This window comes from Phaenicophaeus curvirostris, chromosome 3 (genome assembly GCF_032191515.1).
Source record: "Phaenicophaeus curvirostris isolate KB17595 chromosome 3, BPBGC_Pcur_1.0, whole genome shotgun sequence".
Lineage (NCBI taxonomy): Eukaryota > Metazoa > Chordata > Aves > Cuculiformes > Cuculidae > Phaenicophaeus > Phaenicophaeus curvirostris.
The window spans coordinates 25600356-25615599 of NC_091394.1; the positions used below are offsets into that span (position 1 = coordinate 25600356).

A 15244-nucleotide genomic window follows, 5' to 3' on the forward strand; every position below is an offset into this window, starting at 1 on the left:
TCTCATGGAGACGATCAGATCTTCTGACTTTCTGACCTTGTGAGTAAGCAGATTACCACACAATCTGGAAACCAGCCACAATCAAAACTGTTCATTACTTCTATAATTCTTTGTAATGATGAAATTCATGAGGCAAGATGCGTACTAGAGACAAGCATTGTGGTGGAGACATTCTTTATGCACCACTGTTAAACAAAGTTCTTCTGCAAATAAAGTTTGTCAACACTGTCATGTGTCACTACCATGACATCCAAAATTTTACAGGAGTTACTTACCAATTAATTTCTTGGATTTGATGTAATTTTTGTGACCGTGTAGCTGAGAGTCACACAACTTTGTCATCCTAATGTCTGTATTTACTTTCTAGATTTAACTGTAAGCTTTACTGTGGCATTTTAATGAATAATATATAATCAGAATTCATTCTGTTTCCCTCAAAAGGACAGATATGAATTTTCTGAAAGTTTGCACACACAGTACCTAAGCATGAGGGCAAGTATATTTAGTAAATGTTGTCCTTCCAATGCTTAATAATCAAAATATTTTTTTGCAAGCACTAATGGAAATGTTCAGTAGTATTTTACCAAATATATGTTCAAAATATTTCTAATCTCTGGTTTGTAGCCAAAAATCAAAGAAAGAGTATTTGTCATATTTATTTTCAAAGAGTTTTTTATTTTTCATTGTTTACTGAGGTTGACATCAACTTAAAGACAATGAAGTTTCCTCAAATGTTAAATGTTTTGTTTGAATTTTTTTTAAATAGAGAAACTTGCATTCAGAAAAAAACATCAGTTTAAAAACTGCCTTTGATTTCATAGTCGTCTATATTCCCTTATAATGAAAGCAAAAATAGCTATAAAGAAAAGAAAACAAAAGAATTTTTTTAAAAAATTCTATCTGTCTTATTGTATTTCTTGATTCCCATGTTGTTACCATATTTTACATCTTCAGTTAAGTGGAAAGTGACTTTTCAGCCAGTTCAACCGTGTTAGAATAGAGCTTGAATAAGCCTCTGAAAAACTAGAGAGACAATAGAGAAGTCCATGATAATTTTTTGAGAGAAAAAATTGTATTCACATGTCTCCTTGTATTAGCTATTAACTCATGTTTACTGTTTACATAACATTTTGGGACATAATAGGTAACACTGTTATGAATAAGTGAAATTGTTTTAGCTTCAACATCTATCTGCTCATCTTGCTGTGAGCAAATTACTGATTTCTGCGCTGTTCAAGTGAGTCTGATAATGATAATATGCTGTTTGAAGGCTTCTGGTAACTTTTATAGTCAGATCTCTAATTCAATGAAGGAAGCCTGAACTCTTTTGCGGATATGCTTATATCAAATAGATGTTACTAACTAGCTTCAAAAAAAGTTCATTGAATTTTCTCTTGAATAGTTAGCAATGGGCCAAAAGGAAGTATTTACTTTTTCCCAAATGATGGATAAACCTAGAGGAACACCATCAAATAATCTGACTTCTGTTAAAACAAAGGCAAACAAGCCTGAAACATTTTGGAGCAATGATTGGATTGAATTGTCTCCACCATTTGCGATTAGCATAGTGAGCAGCTCTCTAGTCCTTAACATTCCTACTCCAGTAGTACCAAATTATAAGAGGTTTGAGGGAGAATAATGTAGCAAATTTGATTCTTTTTCTTCTAAATTAGCGTGACAAGTAGCATAAGAAAAATATAAAAAAGCATTACAGGAAATCTGATTCAAGGTCAACAGAATCACACTGGACAATGAGTGAGAGGACTGAAGGGTAGAGTCTTGCCAGACAGTAAAGCAGTTTGGCCCAAGAATAGTAATAAATACGGTTGAAGGACAAATGGTGGAAATTTGACACCTTATAACAATGAATGAGCGTGAGTGAGAAACACATCTGTATATACAGGGCTGGCAGCTGGTGGATATTGACCTGGTGAGGCTCAGTGTAAGAATGTTGTTGATTTCAGTGCTTGTTTTACCCCTGTTTGGTTTTTGGTTTTTTTGTTCAGTCTGCTTAGACAATTCTTGCCATCAACATTTTTCCTGAAGGCTCTATGGCATATTAAAACTTTTGTGGTCATTGTCAACATAAGATCTTGTACACATCTTCCATGAAATTCTCCTTTTTTAAAAAAAAAAAAAAAAATCAATTTGTTGCGATAGACTCTAAGAACACACTGTTTCTGGGGTGAAGTGGATGCAGTAGTTTTGATATGTCTTGGAACTTTTAAATATTCATAAGGTCTGCCTTGTCAGTAATTTTTTGGTTACACCTGAAATGCAACATTAATGTATATTCTCTTCTAGTGTGATCCTGTGGTGTGTTTGTGTGAGAACACATAGAAAATTCATTTAGATTAAACAATACCAGAGTCTTGTTTACTACATGCTGTATTTTGCTAAGCTTCATTCAATTTCATGCAGCTAGGCTTATCAGGTACTACTTGGGAAGCAAGTGTCCTATTTTATCTTTTCTTCTCTTAAATTGTCTGGGAGTTTGACCTTCTAATTCCTCATTATTGTACGGGTGTAAGAATTGCATTGATGAATGTTGATGCCTTTCTTCTCCCTTTCCATGACATCTGATACTGATGGCTTTTATCTTTTCATATATGGCCTTCAATTTGACAAAGCTGTTATGACTAATCTGTATTGTGTAAGAGCATGGAGAACACTGTTTGTGGATTATTCTGTGACTACATGTGATATTAAGGATCTGACTCAGTTGCTTGAATGATCCAGTTCTTAAAATAAACTATGGCAATGAATTATTACTTCCTGAATGCTTTTTAATGATTTGTCTGCACAGGTGGCTGCATGTTTCTTTGCTCACTTTCACTAGGCTGAGATATTTGTACAGTAGAAAGCTATTTGCACAGTAAAATGCTATTTGCACAGTAACATTTATAGTACAGACATGGATATTTTTCGTTCTTTTCCTAAGATATACTGGGAAATAAAACTCCAAGGATATGGCAAGAACTAAAATGAATTTTCATTTATATTATTTATATAATAATTTCTGTAGTATGTTTGTATATTGTCATATACCTCCACAATGTATACTACTATTTAATTTCATAACACGTACAGAATTAAATTTTAAACATTAGGTTTAGATTATGCTGGACAATTGTAGAATAACTTCCTTAAGTGCAGTGATAAGAGAAATATTTTCACACAGTTATTATTCAGAAATAAGTACTGTAATGCATCTCAAAATAATAAGAGTATTACATATCATTTGCTGATAGGTCTAAGGAGTGAGGGAGCTGTCCGTGTTTCTTTTTTCTTTCTATAAACAAACAAATTATTTCTGAGTTACATGTAAAATGATTGGCTGACCTGTTTAACCAAAATCTTTTGTTTTACAAAGAGGTAAAATCCAGCCGCATTACAGGCTATTTTACCTTTTGTCTTAATACATACTCAGTTAAACATGTAGGGTGCCACTTATCTCAATATTAATGCAGACAGAAAACAGTATTGGAAGTGTGCCTTTTGATTATTTATGTATTTAATACATTAGTTTTGTTTGCTTGTTTCTTCCTATTGCATGTTGTTGAAGGACAAATGGAGATTAGGAAGCAAGAAAAAATTAGATCCATTTCACTAGATAATCATAAAGAAGCCAAATTGTTTGTATGGTCTCTAAGATTTCTACAAAGCTTTGTAATGCTGATTATCCAACATGTTTCTTAATATCCTCAGGATTATTTTCTATTAAGGAATATAAAATTACTTTAGTTAATGAAAGTATTATTAAGTGAAATGAAGAAAAATCCATAATCTTCACAGTTCCTTAATAGATCAAATAGTTTAACTTGATATCAAGTCAATAAAATTTTGGTCTCCATTGCACCAAGATAGCTTGCATAATGGCACTGTATTCAGCTTTCAACTTCATTGGGTTTAATCACTCCATTAAGGACAAGAAATATCTAATCAAATAAGAAAGCAGCATTGCACTTTTCAAAGGACTAATATATTTTCATTATCTGTTGATTTTATGCCAGTAAGAAGTTAAGAGAGACAGAGGAGGGATTATTCTTTAGCTTCTTCCACAATAAGTAAGCAATGTAGACCTTATGACATTCTACTTTTGCTTTGAAATTATTTCAACTTGGCAATGATTCAAACTCACAGTGCTTGTTTCCTAAGTAGATGTGAGTAATCTAAAGACTGAAAGAAAAGAGGCTTTTCTTAAAATGTCTTGGGTTACCTACTTTTGTTTTGTGATAGCAAAAGTATGATTTCTGTTACAGTTGGCCAGTTGTTCAGGTTTCTTTCAGCTTGACTTTTCCAAGATGTTCGGAAATTCAGTAGATTGAGTGAGGCATGTGCTGATTTTACTGACACTTTGTTAGCTTTCATTCAGCCTATAAGCTTTATAGGAGATTAGGTTACTTTCAAATGGCTGCACAGTGGTTTGTCATCAAAGGATATGTCTTTGGAAAAGGATGTTAAAAAAATGTTTCCTTAAAAACATTTTTAGGCTTTATCCATTGTAGTTACATATCACGTCTGATGATGCAATTACGATTCAAAATTGAGAACTATAGAACAAATAAATGCAATTTTTGAAACTAACATTTTGCGTTTGGACGGATTAGTTTAACCAGCACGTTTCTACAGTAAGTTAACTCGAGTTGAGACAAACTAGTAGTTCATCTTTCCAGAATAGAATTGCATAAATTCAGCTCAAAAATAAAACAAAATTTCTCTTAACCATATAGGAAGTAGCACTTATGAGCAAGTAAATATGTCTGTAACTTGATCTTCCCCCTGTAAGCACAAGCACTTCAGACTGTATTATATGTATGGAGAATACTGCAGTATAGAAGTACTTGCAGTTGGCAGTGCTGGCGTCACAGCAGTTTCATATTCTTGTCAAACCTGGAACTGATGGCCATAACAGGCAGGCAAGCATAAACGTAGTTGTAAAACCTGGTTTATTTCTTAAAAATAAATACAAAAATATAAATATAAAACATTGGCAGATAGAATTTGATGAAATGAAGTTGCACAAACTTTTTTTTTAAACCAGCTGCATATTACACTTATTAACACCACTTGTACATTTTGTTTTAATTTTAATGTACAGAACAGGACATATTGGATTTTTTCTTCTTTGCCATCTTAAAAGCTGCACTTGCAGGGATAGGACATGTACCTAACAAAAGCGACTTGTACATGAGGTTGCTTAAGGGATTATCATCTGTTCAATTTTCTGAAGGTAAGGTATTGTTTATTGTACTTACTGAAATGGACAACACTGAATTTCCATAGCTTTGGCTCTTGGAAACTGATTAAATAAAATGCTGTATATATTCCAAGTGATATCCTACTAGAAAGAATGAATGACATTAATGGATAAATGAAAAAAAAAATTTTAAAAGGAAACCATTGTGCCGAGTGGCAGGAAAATTTTCCTGAATGTTAAGTACTGTTGAGTGCAGAAGGTGTCTGTAAAATTACTTCCACTCAAAGGAAAGAAAAATGTAGCCTACTGTAGGTTATGAAGTGTCTTTGTCACTTTCTCCTCCACCATACATTTCAGCTAGCTTATTAAACCGAGGACCCCATTCTCGGAGGTAATCATAGTTTTGGTCTCCTTCAGTAGTACCTGACTCTAAGGAACTCAAGGACTCGGCTATTGAATCATTTCCTTCATAGGCATAGGTTGCAAGTGAGTCATACGGTGGTGCAGAAGGATCAGTATCATGCTCTTTTAGCCTTTGGTTAATGAAATCTCGGACATCTGTGTTATCTGGTGCTGAAGGAGTCCTCCGTGGTACAAATAATGTTTCAGGAATAATGTCTCGTCGAAGCTTCTTATCTTCAATAGCTGCAGGATTCCTCAGTGTGCCAATATCAAAGGCTTGTGTGTCTTCCTCTCCGCCGCCTTCATCATTATAACTCACAATGTTGTCTCTGATGTCCTCTTTAGAGAGGATCAAAGGCTCCTTCTTTCGTTGTCTCTTCAGAGCAGCAAACAGCACCACTATAACTTAAACAGAGAAACAAAAAATCAGTAAAGATCTCTATTAAAAAATCCACTAGGTACCAAAGGTTTATTTTAACTACATTTCAGCAATTCAGTTCTATCTGATAAATAGATAAACATCTCTATCTCTATTATGGTAGCCCAATAAACTCTATATCAAAATGCGCTATTTTGACACACACGTGCTCTGCTTTACAGAACCACAAGCTTCTCTACATGCTCTTTCTGTAACTTCAATATATTTTAAAACAGCCAGGTCTATTCTAAAGATTTTTTCCCTTTTTCAAACTCCAAGTATAGTGTTGTTCTTTTGGTGTGAATTATAGGTCATTAGTGATACTCTGAAAAAAACAAAATGGAGCTTTTACAAAATATACTTTTTTGTTTTTTAATCACAGTGCAGAAACCTCTGGATAGAGAGTGCTTTAATACAGTAAACATACTCTTTGCTGGCATATCCCATGTGAAATATAAAAAACATGTTGACTTTAGGTAGTTATTTAAATAAAAAAGAGGCATTCCTTAAAAAAAATTAAATTGACATGAAAAGTGAAAAGACATGAAAAAAAAATTCATGTCAAAAAAATTGGAAAAAAAATTGAAAAATTTAAAAATTGAAAACTTAAAAAAAAAATCATGTCAAAAAAAATTGACATGAAAAGACATGAAAGTGATTTTTGATTATGCTGTTCCTCCCTTTTGATGTTCTTTTTTGGAGTAGTTAAAGAAAGAACAAAAATGAGCTTCTGGTTGCACATGGATAGTTTTAACAGTCTGAGACTTGAATTCTTATTTGGAAGGTCCAGTTCCCAGACAAACCATTTTTGCCTTTTTTTTTTTCTTTTGTTTTAAATTGCAGTTGAACTCTTCTTGCAAAATCTATGATCATTTATTTTACCAACCTGCATAGTTTTAAAAAATGAGTCAGGCATGAAGCATTTGTTCACAGAAGCAAAAATGCAATTCCTTTTCTTACCTAGCAGGATGATGATGCAGAGGAGAATGGCAACCAGTGCCCCTGTGCTGAGGCCAGCAGGGAGAAGCAAGGCCTCAGCGTTGCAGGACTGCATGTTCCCTCGGCTGTCACAGGCACACACTCGAATGGTCAGTGTGCCAGTGCTGCTCTGGATCGGGTAGTCATTGTCTGATATCACCACTGGTAGAAGATAAGTACTGATTTCATGACGACTGAAGCCATTTCTTCTTGTCAAAATTCTGGCAGTGTTATCTAGATTGATTAAAATATAGTGCCGTATATTATGATTATGTTGTAGAGTATATGAATGTTGTAGAGTATATGAATATAAAATAATTAAAATAATGTTGTAGAGTATATGAATATAAAATATATCATTTATAGTACATGCAAACCATCACATATAACATCTTTGGTAGCATTTTGAAACTGTTTCTGATATCATAGAGCTCTCTCTCTTTTTCTAATAACATTCCCATTTGATTAGAAAGCTATTTATAACTTTTACGCACATCTGGCCCGCTCCTCTGTGCCTCTGCACCACCTTTGAGCGTGATTTGAAAACTGGATTTTTCAAAGCTTGAAGTACTTTATAGATTATTGTATACAGTACATGACACAGTTCCAGTTCAGGACTGATGCCAGAAATGAAGTGACCAGTCAAGAAAAAACAACCTTCCAGTTCACACTGTTCAACAAGTACTCTGTTAAGAAAGATTCTTTCTATGGATCTTCTGTAACAATGACCACGGGAGAGCTATCGGTAAACTCAGTATGAGATTTTCCAACCCAAAACACTTTCAACATGCTGTAGAACAGTGAATTAGTATCTTAGCACAGCCAGTAGATTTTTTGGGTATAAATTGTCTTAGGAATTCAGAAAGTGTGAAAGATGGTGGGTATTCCTGCATGATTTTGAGATGTACTACACTGTATTTGCAGCAGACAAATCTTATTTGTACACAATATAGGCCAGCATCAAAAGCTATTCACTGAATGGTCAGAGAGAAGGAAAGGAAGAGAAAGAATGAACAACAGGGAGAGATTTTCTTCTGTTGTTAGGGCCACAACACTAGAGTGTGAGTTAACACTACCTATGGTAACTTTTTAGTCCAGAAGAGAAAAAATACAGATTTAGTTTCCATTATAAGGAAAATTTAATCTTCATCATACACGTGGGTCTTGAGGTAAGTGGTTAGCTATCTTGCCAGCCAATTTAATTGCAATAACCCATGTGCAAAAAGAAAGAAAACAGTTACAGATAGGAAAGGAATAGTGAGATCTCGACCTTTATACTCCTTGGAGCTAGTCACCAGCATATACTCTTGTTTAAAATATTGAATTGTATATTTTTTTTTATATCCTCCATGATGCAAAACATGAAGTTTTCCTTTGTTTCGTCCCTTCACTCATTTTGGATATTTGTATACTATTTGTTTTCATTCAACTTCAAAAACTATGTGCCTGATGGATCTTTAAATACCTCTGCTGGTGAGGACTTTATAGGATATCCAAACAATTTAATTTCAATTCTTCACCTTCCCTACTGTTAGAATATTTTCATGTTGCTTGCATCCTATTACTTCTTGAAATCTTCATCAGGAAAAGAGAATTAATTGCAGTGCCTTCATGCCTTTAACACATTTGAAGGCTGGAACAATGTCCTTCCTCATTTGTTTCTTATGTAATCTAGAGCCCTCTTAGTTAGTCACACCAATAATGAAGGACAAAATGGGTGCATTGTCCCCCATTCCCCAACAGAATCTTCTGAAAATTTTCTCTGATAAAGAAAGACTGACAAAGGAAAAGCCAAAGTGGTTATGGAGTCAAAACCGTTATTTTCATTAATGGTCAGAAAGAAGCAAAACAGAAGACCAGGGGAACTCGAATTGTGTGACAGAGTGAAAGTGAAAAATCTGAACTTGTCAGGTGAAGTTATTTTTTAAGCCTTTTTTTCTCCTTCAGTCAAGCATTTCGTCTGGCTACTTACCCCAAACCAACACTCTTACTGATTTTGTCTATAATTTGTTTTGTCACATTTTTGCTTCCCTTGAACAGATAAAAATGTATAAGTCCTCAACCACAAACATTGAGGTAAAATTATTATCCTTGCTAGCAGCAGCCTCAATGGCTCTACATATTGGTAGACATGACGAGAAAATATATTTCAGAAGGTATGCCAGATAGCAAAGATAAGAAGTCCTTCTCTGGAATAGGCATGAATTTTACCTTCATTATCCTGAACTGTGAAGTTAGGATTAACAGCAGCTAAACTGAAGAAAAATTTCTGTCCACCAAGAGGGTCATCTTTGTCTACTGCACTTATGGTTTGAATGAGCTGCAGGAAAAAAGCAAGCAAACAAACAACAAAAAAAACAAGTACACCTGGGTTGTTGATACAGCTGTCTCATTACTTTAAGAAGACTAGAAGTGTTAAGACAATTTCATATTCAGACTACACACATATTGATTTACTACTTAATTCAGAGAACATATTAACTGAACAAATGTTAAACAAGTGTATCATATAAGTTTTTCCACCAAGAACATCCATACATGTTTCATGTGGTGGTACATGTACATGTATAAAATGGTGAGCTTTTATCTTAATCCTTCTCTATTTATTTTTTCAACACATATTTATGTATTTTTATAATTACATAGAGGACAAAACCTGCCAAAACCAGTTTTATCTGCAGCCTTTGTCATTTTTTTTCCATCTCTGATCTATCATTTTGTATTCAAATCAACAGCTAAGACAGCAATTCAGAGAATGTTTTATATTTTTGTGATAAAAATGGTATTTTATCAAATACATATTTCTAATGGGGAAGTTAAAGTCTCAAATTAAATTTCAAAATAAAAGACATACGTTCTAAAACAAGACTCTTCTATTCATCAGTATAGCAAAATATACCAATAAGATCTCTGAGACGAAAAATGACAGTTATATTATATACATTTCAACTTTTGCAAAACATTGTAGGATACTACAGATGCAACACCTCAGAGTGGGAAAAGAATCTGGTATCACAATTCTCAGACATGCATCAACTGAGTTCAGTACATGGATTACATTCTGCAATGTCTACAAAAAACTTTGGGTATTTTGGGGGGAGGTAATGAGAAGCCCCTTATCAACACTTTTTTATCTGTCAGGTAAACAAGCGTGTGGCTTTTTTTACTGAAGTTTCTATACCTAAGCCTGGCAAAATTTCATATCCCAAACAAAATATAATTTTTGACATATTTATTGCTTTATTTCAGAGTGGTTTTTTTATAAAATGGCAATAAAAACTATACCTATGGATGAATTTTTGTGCATGCATGTGTAAATATTCAGTTATGTTCTTAAGTTTAACTTCCAAAAATAAGTTAATCTTCAGCCTAGGTAATTTTGTTCATCATTTCCAAGACATCATTTTAAATTGCAATGTTTTTTCAAGCATGGAATCACATCTAATTTTTGATACCACTCCTTCCCTGTGGCATACTTGTTAAACCCTGTTTGGTTTTCCTCTTCCAGCTCTTCCAAATACAGTCATTTCTCTCGATATTACAGCTTTTGTCAGGACTGATCATCTTTCACATCAACAATTCAAATGTACTCCTGTTTGCCTTAACAAATGCAAGATTAACTCCCAACTTCTCTCTTGTCCATTCAGAATACAGCAACAAATTCCTTCATGAGACAAGGACTGGATTTCTTTTTGCTTGCTTTCTCAATTGGAGTTTTTTCCTTTCTATAAACTTGTTTTCTCACATAAACCTCTATAACTTACGAGATTACAAAACAGATAATACAAGAATAGAATATTACTCATTTTTAAATAATTAATCAGTCAGTAATTAGCAAATAAATCTTTAGATATTTTTCAAAATTAGGTCAATAAAACACTAGCCCATTTTACTTCAGAACTGGAGACCATGAATGAAGTCAATTGTTGGTGTTAACCTGATGGAACTCAGCTCCTCCAGTTTTGAGTGTCCATACTCATACTTTAAAAGAAGTATGTAGAATTTTTTCTAGCCTAAAATCTTTTATGGTTTATAGGGATTATTTTCTTACTACACTACTGACCAGTGTTCCTTAGCAGAAAATTAGACAGCAAGAAAACGCCTCCTATTAATTCTCCCCATTCATCATTAGTTGTAGCAATTGAAGTTCTCTGGGATCTTCTCTGTTCAAATACTGATTTTTTTAACTACATGATACATTTTGCAATCAAATTCAGCTATTTCTCATGCATTAGGGATAAAAAACCTCTCGATTGTTGTTGTTTTTTTTTTTGTTGTTGCGAGCATCATTTAGATATTAAAGTGTAAGGATAATTAAAAAATGACAGTGAACATTTAGAAGACTAACCATCATGCTTAGAAACCCAAACAGATGAAAATACAGCTTCCCTCATTACTTCTGAGGCTTTGAAGGCTGCAGGGAACCATGCAGTTTACCGACTCCCTAACTCTCGCACAGGCAGCTAGTCCTTCATAGTAAGGACAGGATCTGGGAAAGGACCAGAACGCCACTGGGGACTCATGTTAGCACAGATCTGTTATCGCAAGGGCTCTGTGATTTGGTATATCTTTGTTAATATATTTAAATTTTAGGTATATAAACCCCAGAGGCACCTGTACACATGTATTACAATGAGAAGGAAAAGATGGTGAATGGCCAAGGAGAAATAAAAGAAAACTAAACAGTTTCCCACGTAAACGTGGCAAAGCACTTGCACCCTGCGTGGTGCGGTGAGGCAGCAGCAGTAGGGGTGGCAAAATGCTGGCTGGCAGCCAGGGCTGAGAGAAACCATGTAAGAACCAGCCCTGTGAGACCCGAGGGAGGAGCAGGAGGAGGAGAGTGGGGGCTCCATGTGCCCTGGCAGAGATTCCCCTGAGCCTCAGGAGAGACACCCATGAGGCAGGTGTTTCTCTGTGGCGGTGGAGAGGACCCCATGCTACAGCAGATTTATCTTGAAGGATGCAGCCCATGGGAGAAAGCCACACTGAAGCATGAGAAAGAAGGAGTGGCAGAGGGAAGATAAAGGAATCAAGAGTGAAAGGTTGAAGGAAAGAAGAGGGTATGAAGGAAAGATGTTTTATTTCTTTTGCCTATGTTTCAATACAGCATGGGGTATGATGTGATTGAGAGCAGACCTGCAGAGAAGGGCTTGGGGGTGCTGGTTAATGAATCATAGAATCATAGAATCACTAGGTTGGAAGAGACCCACTGGATCATTGAGTCCAACCATTCCTATCAAACACTAAACCATGCCCCTTAGCACCTCGTCCACCTGTGCCTTAAACACCTCCAGGGAAGGTGACTCAACCACCTCCCTGGGCAGCCTGTTCCAGTGCCCAATGACCCTTTCTGTGAAAAATTTTTTCCTAATGTTCAGCCTAAACCTCCCCTGGCGGAAAATTTAAGCCATTTTGCTAAAGGCCCTTTATAAAAAAGTATTACTTTTGTTCTCCAGCCCCTTCACCAGCTTCATTGCTCTTCTCTGGACTCACTCCAAAGCCTCAATATCCTTCTTGTGGACAGGGACCCAGAACTGAACACAGGATTCAAGGAGCGGTCTCACCAGTGCCGAGTACAGAAGGAGGATAACCTCCCTGGACCTGCTGGTCACACCGTTTCTGATACAAGCCAAGATGCCATTGGCCTTCTTGGCCACCTGGGCACACTGCTGGCTCATATTCAGTCGGTTGTCAACCAACACCCCCAGGTCCCTCTCTTCCAGGCAGCTTTCTAGACAGACTTCTCCTAGTCTGCAGCACTGCACAGGGTTGTTGTGCCCCAAGTGCAGGACCCGGCATTTGGCCTTGTTAAACCTCATGCCATTGGACTCTGCCCAGCGGTCCAGCCTGTTCAGATCCTTTTGCAGAGCCTCCCTACCCTCCAGCAGATCAACACTTCCACCCAGCTTAGTGTCATCTGCAAACTTGCTGAGGGTGCACTCAATGCCTTCATCCAGGTCATTGATAAAGACATTGAACAGGGCTGGACCCAGCACTGAGCCCTGGGGAACCCCACTTGTCACTGGCCTCCAGCTGGAGTAAACTCCATTTACCACCACTCTCTGGGCCCGGCCATCTAACCAGTTTTCCACCCAGGAGAGTGTGCGCCTGTCCAGGCCAGAGGCTGACAGTTTCCGAAGCAGAATGCTGTGAGAAATTGTGTCAAAGGCTTTACTGAAGTCCAGGAAGACCACATCCACAGCCTTTCCCCCATCCAGCCGAAGCTCAACATGAGCTGGCAATGTGTGCTCGCAGCCCACAAGGCCAACCATATCCTGGGCTGCATCAAAAGAAGCGTTGCCAGCAGGTCAAGGGAGGTGATTCTGCCCCTCAATTCCTCTCTTGTAAGACCTCATCTGGATATTGTGTCCAGTCCTGGAATCCTCAACATAAGAAGGATATGGAGGTGATGGAATGGATCCAGAGAAGGGTTACAAGGATCATCAGAGAGCTAGAGCACCTTCCATACGAGGACAGGCTGAGAGAGTTGTGGTTGTTCAGCCTGGAGAAGAGAAGGCTCCGAGGAGATATTATAGCAACCTTCCAGTACCTGAAAGGGGCCTATAAGAAAGCTGGGGAGTGACTGTTCACAAAGTCTTGTTGTGATAGGACTAGGGGCAATGGGTATAAACTGGAGAGGGGCAGATTTAGACTAGACACGAGGAAGAATTTCTTCACCATGAGGGTGGTGAGGCACTGGAACAGGTTGCCAAAGGCAACATCCCTGGAGGTGTTCAAGGCCAGGTTGGATGGGGCCATGGGCAGCCTGACCTAGTGAGAGGTGTCCCTGCCCATGGCAGGGGGGTTGGAACAAGATGACCTTTAAGGTCCCTCACAACACAAATTATTCTATGAATCTATGATTCTGTGTTTCCCACCGTTCTAACCTATTTTTAACTGGCAGTAAATTAAAATAATTTTCCCCAAGTTGAGCTTGACTTTTCAGTGATGGTAATTGTAAATGATCTTCCTTGTCTTTTCCTCATTTTCCTTTTCATCTTATTTTCTCCCCCTTCCCTGCTGATGAGGAGAGAGTAGCTGGGTATGGACCTGGCTGCTTTCCAAGGTCAACTTATACCTTCTTTTCTTTTGGCAGCAATTTGAGAAGGAAGAAGGGCCTCTATTCTGGCCAGTACTATAGGTAAAGTGAATACATAGGAAAAAAAGTATTCAACTCCCATGTAAAATCTTGGTAAAAGCAGTACTGACTGCCACTTTCTACTCTGATTCCTGTCATTTACAGAAGAGGATCTTTGGCGGCTGGCTGCTGAGCTGCCAGACATGTGGCAGCTGCAAACTGACAAAACCAGTGGGAATCCATCTGCCCAGATGTCTGTCTCATGCATCTTCCCACCTGGGGTGGAGGACAGCTGAACTTCTTTGTGTACAGAGCTGCAGCAGTCTGAGCATTTTGTTTCTTTCTTCCTCTAAACTCCTACCATCTCAGCATTGTATAGCTCACATGAATGCCTGTGTAACCTTTATGCCATCACACCATAATTGTTCTGATTTTTTGGGGGGTTGTCAAAAGAACAACCATAAGAATGGCATTCTGCCACAGGTTCTGCTTGTTTGTAGCTTGAGGTTTCTGAAACAGGGTATCCCCATTCTTTGGAAGGTCACGGTAGGATCTGACATCAGCAGTAACAGCAAGTAGGGAAATGATCACAGGCCTTTTGAGTCACTCAGACTCCAAAAATCACATTTCATAAAAGGTACTCTCCCTCTGTCTCTTTCTGTACATATGTATATATGTGTATGTGTTTATATATGTACAGACATGCGCGCATATATATATGCATATATATTATATATATAGTGTTTATACATATTGAAGTATATATATAAAGCTATTTTTATATACTTCCATATAAATTAAGTAAATAGAAGTTTTAAGGAGAGAATACTGAGTTCTATTAAAAATTTAAATTAACATTTATGGATATATACACTTATTTAGCTCTTCATTTATCAGTCACAAAATTATTAGTGTGATTTTTTTCAGCTTTTTAACTGGCAGCCTTTTTCTGAATGTAAACAGAGAACTGATGTAATGCAGAAATAACTTTTATATTTACTGCAAAATTATACTGACCTCAATATTCTAGATAGCTCAGAAAAATAGAGTTTCTCAAAATAAGTTTACAGGAAAGGTTAGCTGTTTTGTTAAGCATTGCCTGTATTTTCTGTTGTTAGTAACCTGTTAGTAACATTCTAAAGTCTCAAGCAGTGTATTTGTAGAGTAG

The 15244-nt window shown here is 36.7% G+C and overlaps 1 protein-coding gene across 3 annotated transcripts in view; it reads right to left on the bottom strand.

Moving 5' to 3' along the window:
* Positions 1 to 3495: 3495 nt before the first annotated feature.
* The window catches only part of CDH10 (cadherin 10), a 98742-nt gene continuing 86993 nt past the window's right edge, over positions 3496 to 15244 (bottom strand). For all 3 annotated transcript variants that reach the window (XM_069853520.1, XM_069853518.1, XM_069853519.1), the window contains exons 10-12: positions 9210 to 9318; positions 6981 to 7232; positions 3496 to 6007 (exon numbers count right to left, since the gene is read on the bottom strand). In XM_069853520.1, coding sequence (XP_069709621.1) covers positions 5514 to 6007; positions 6981 to 7232; positions 9210 to 9318 — 855 coding nt within the window. In that variant the 3' untranslated portion in view covers positions 3496 to 5513. The remainder of the gene's footprint in view (positions 6008 to 6980; positions 7233 to 9209; positions 9319 to 15244) is intronic.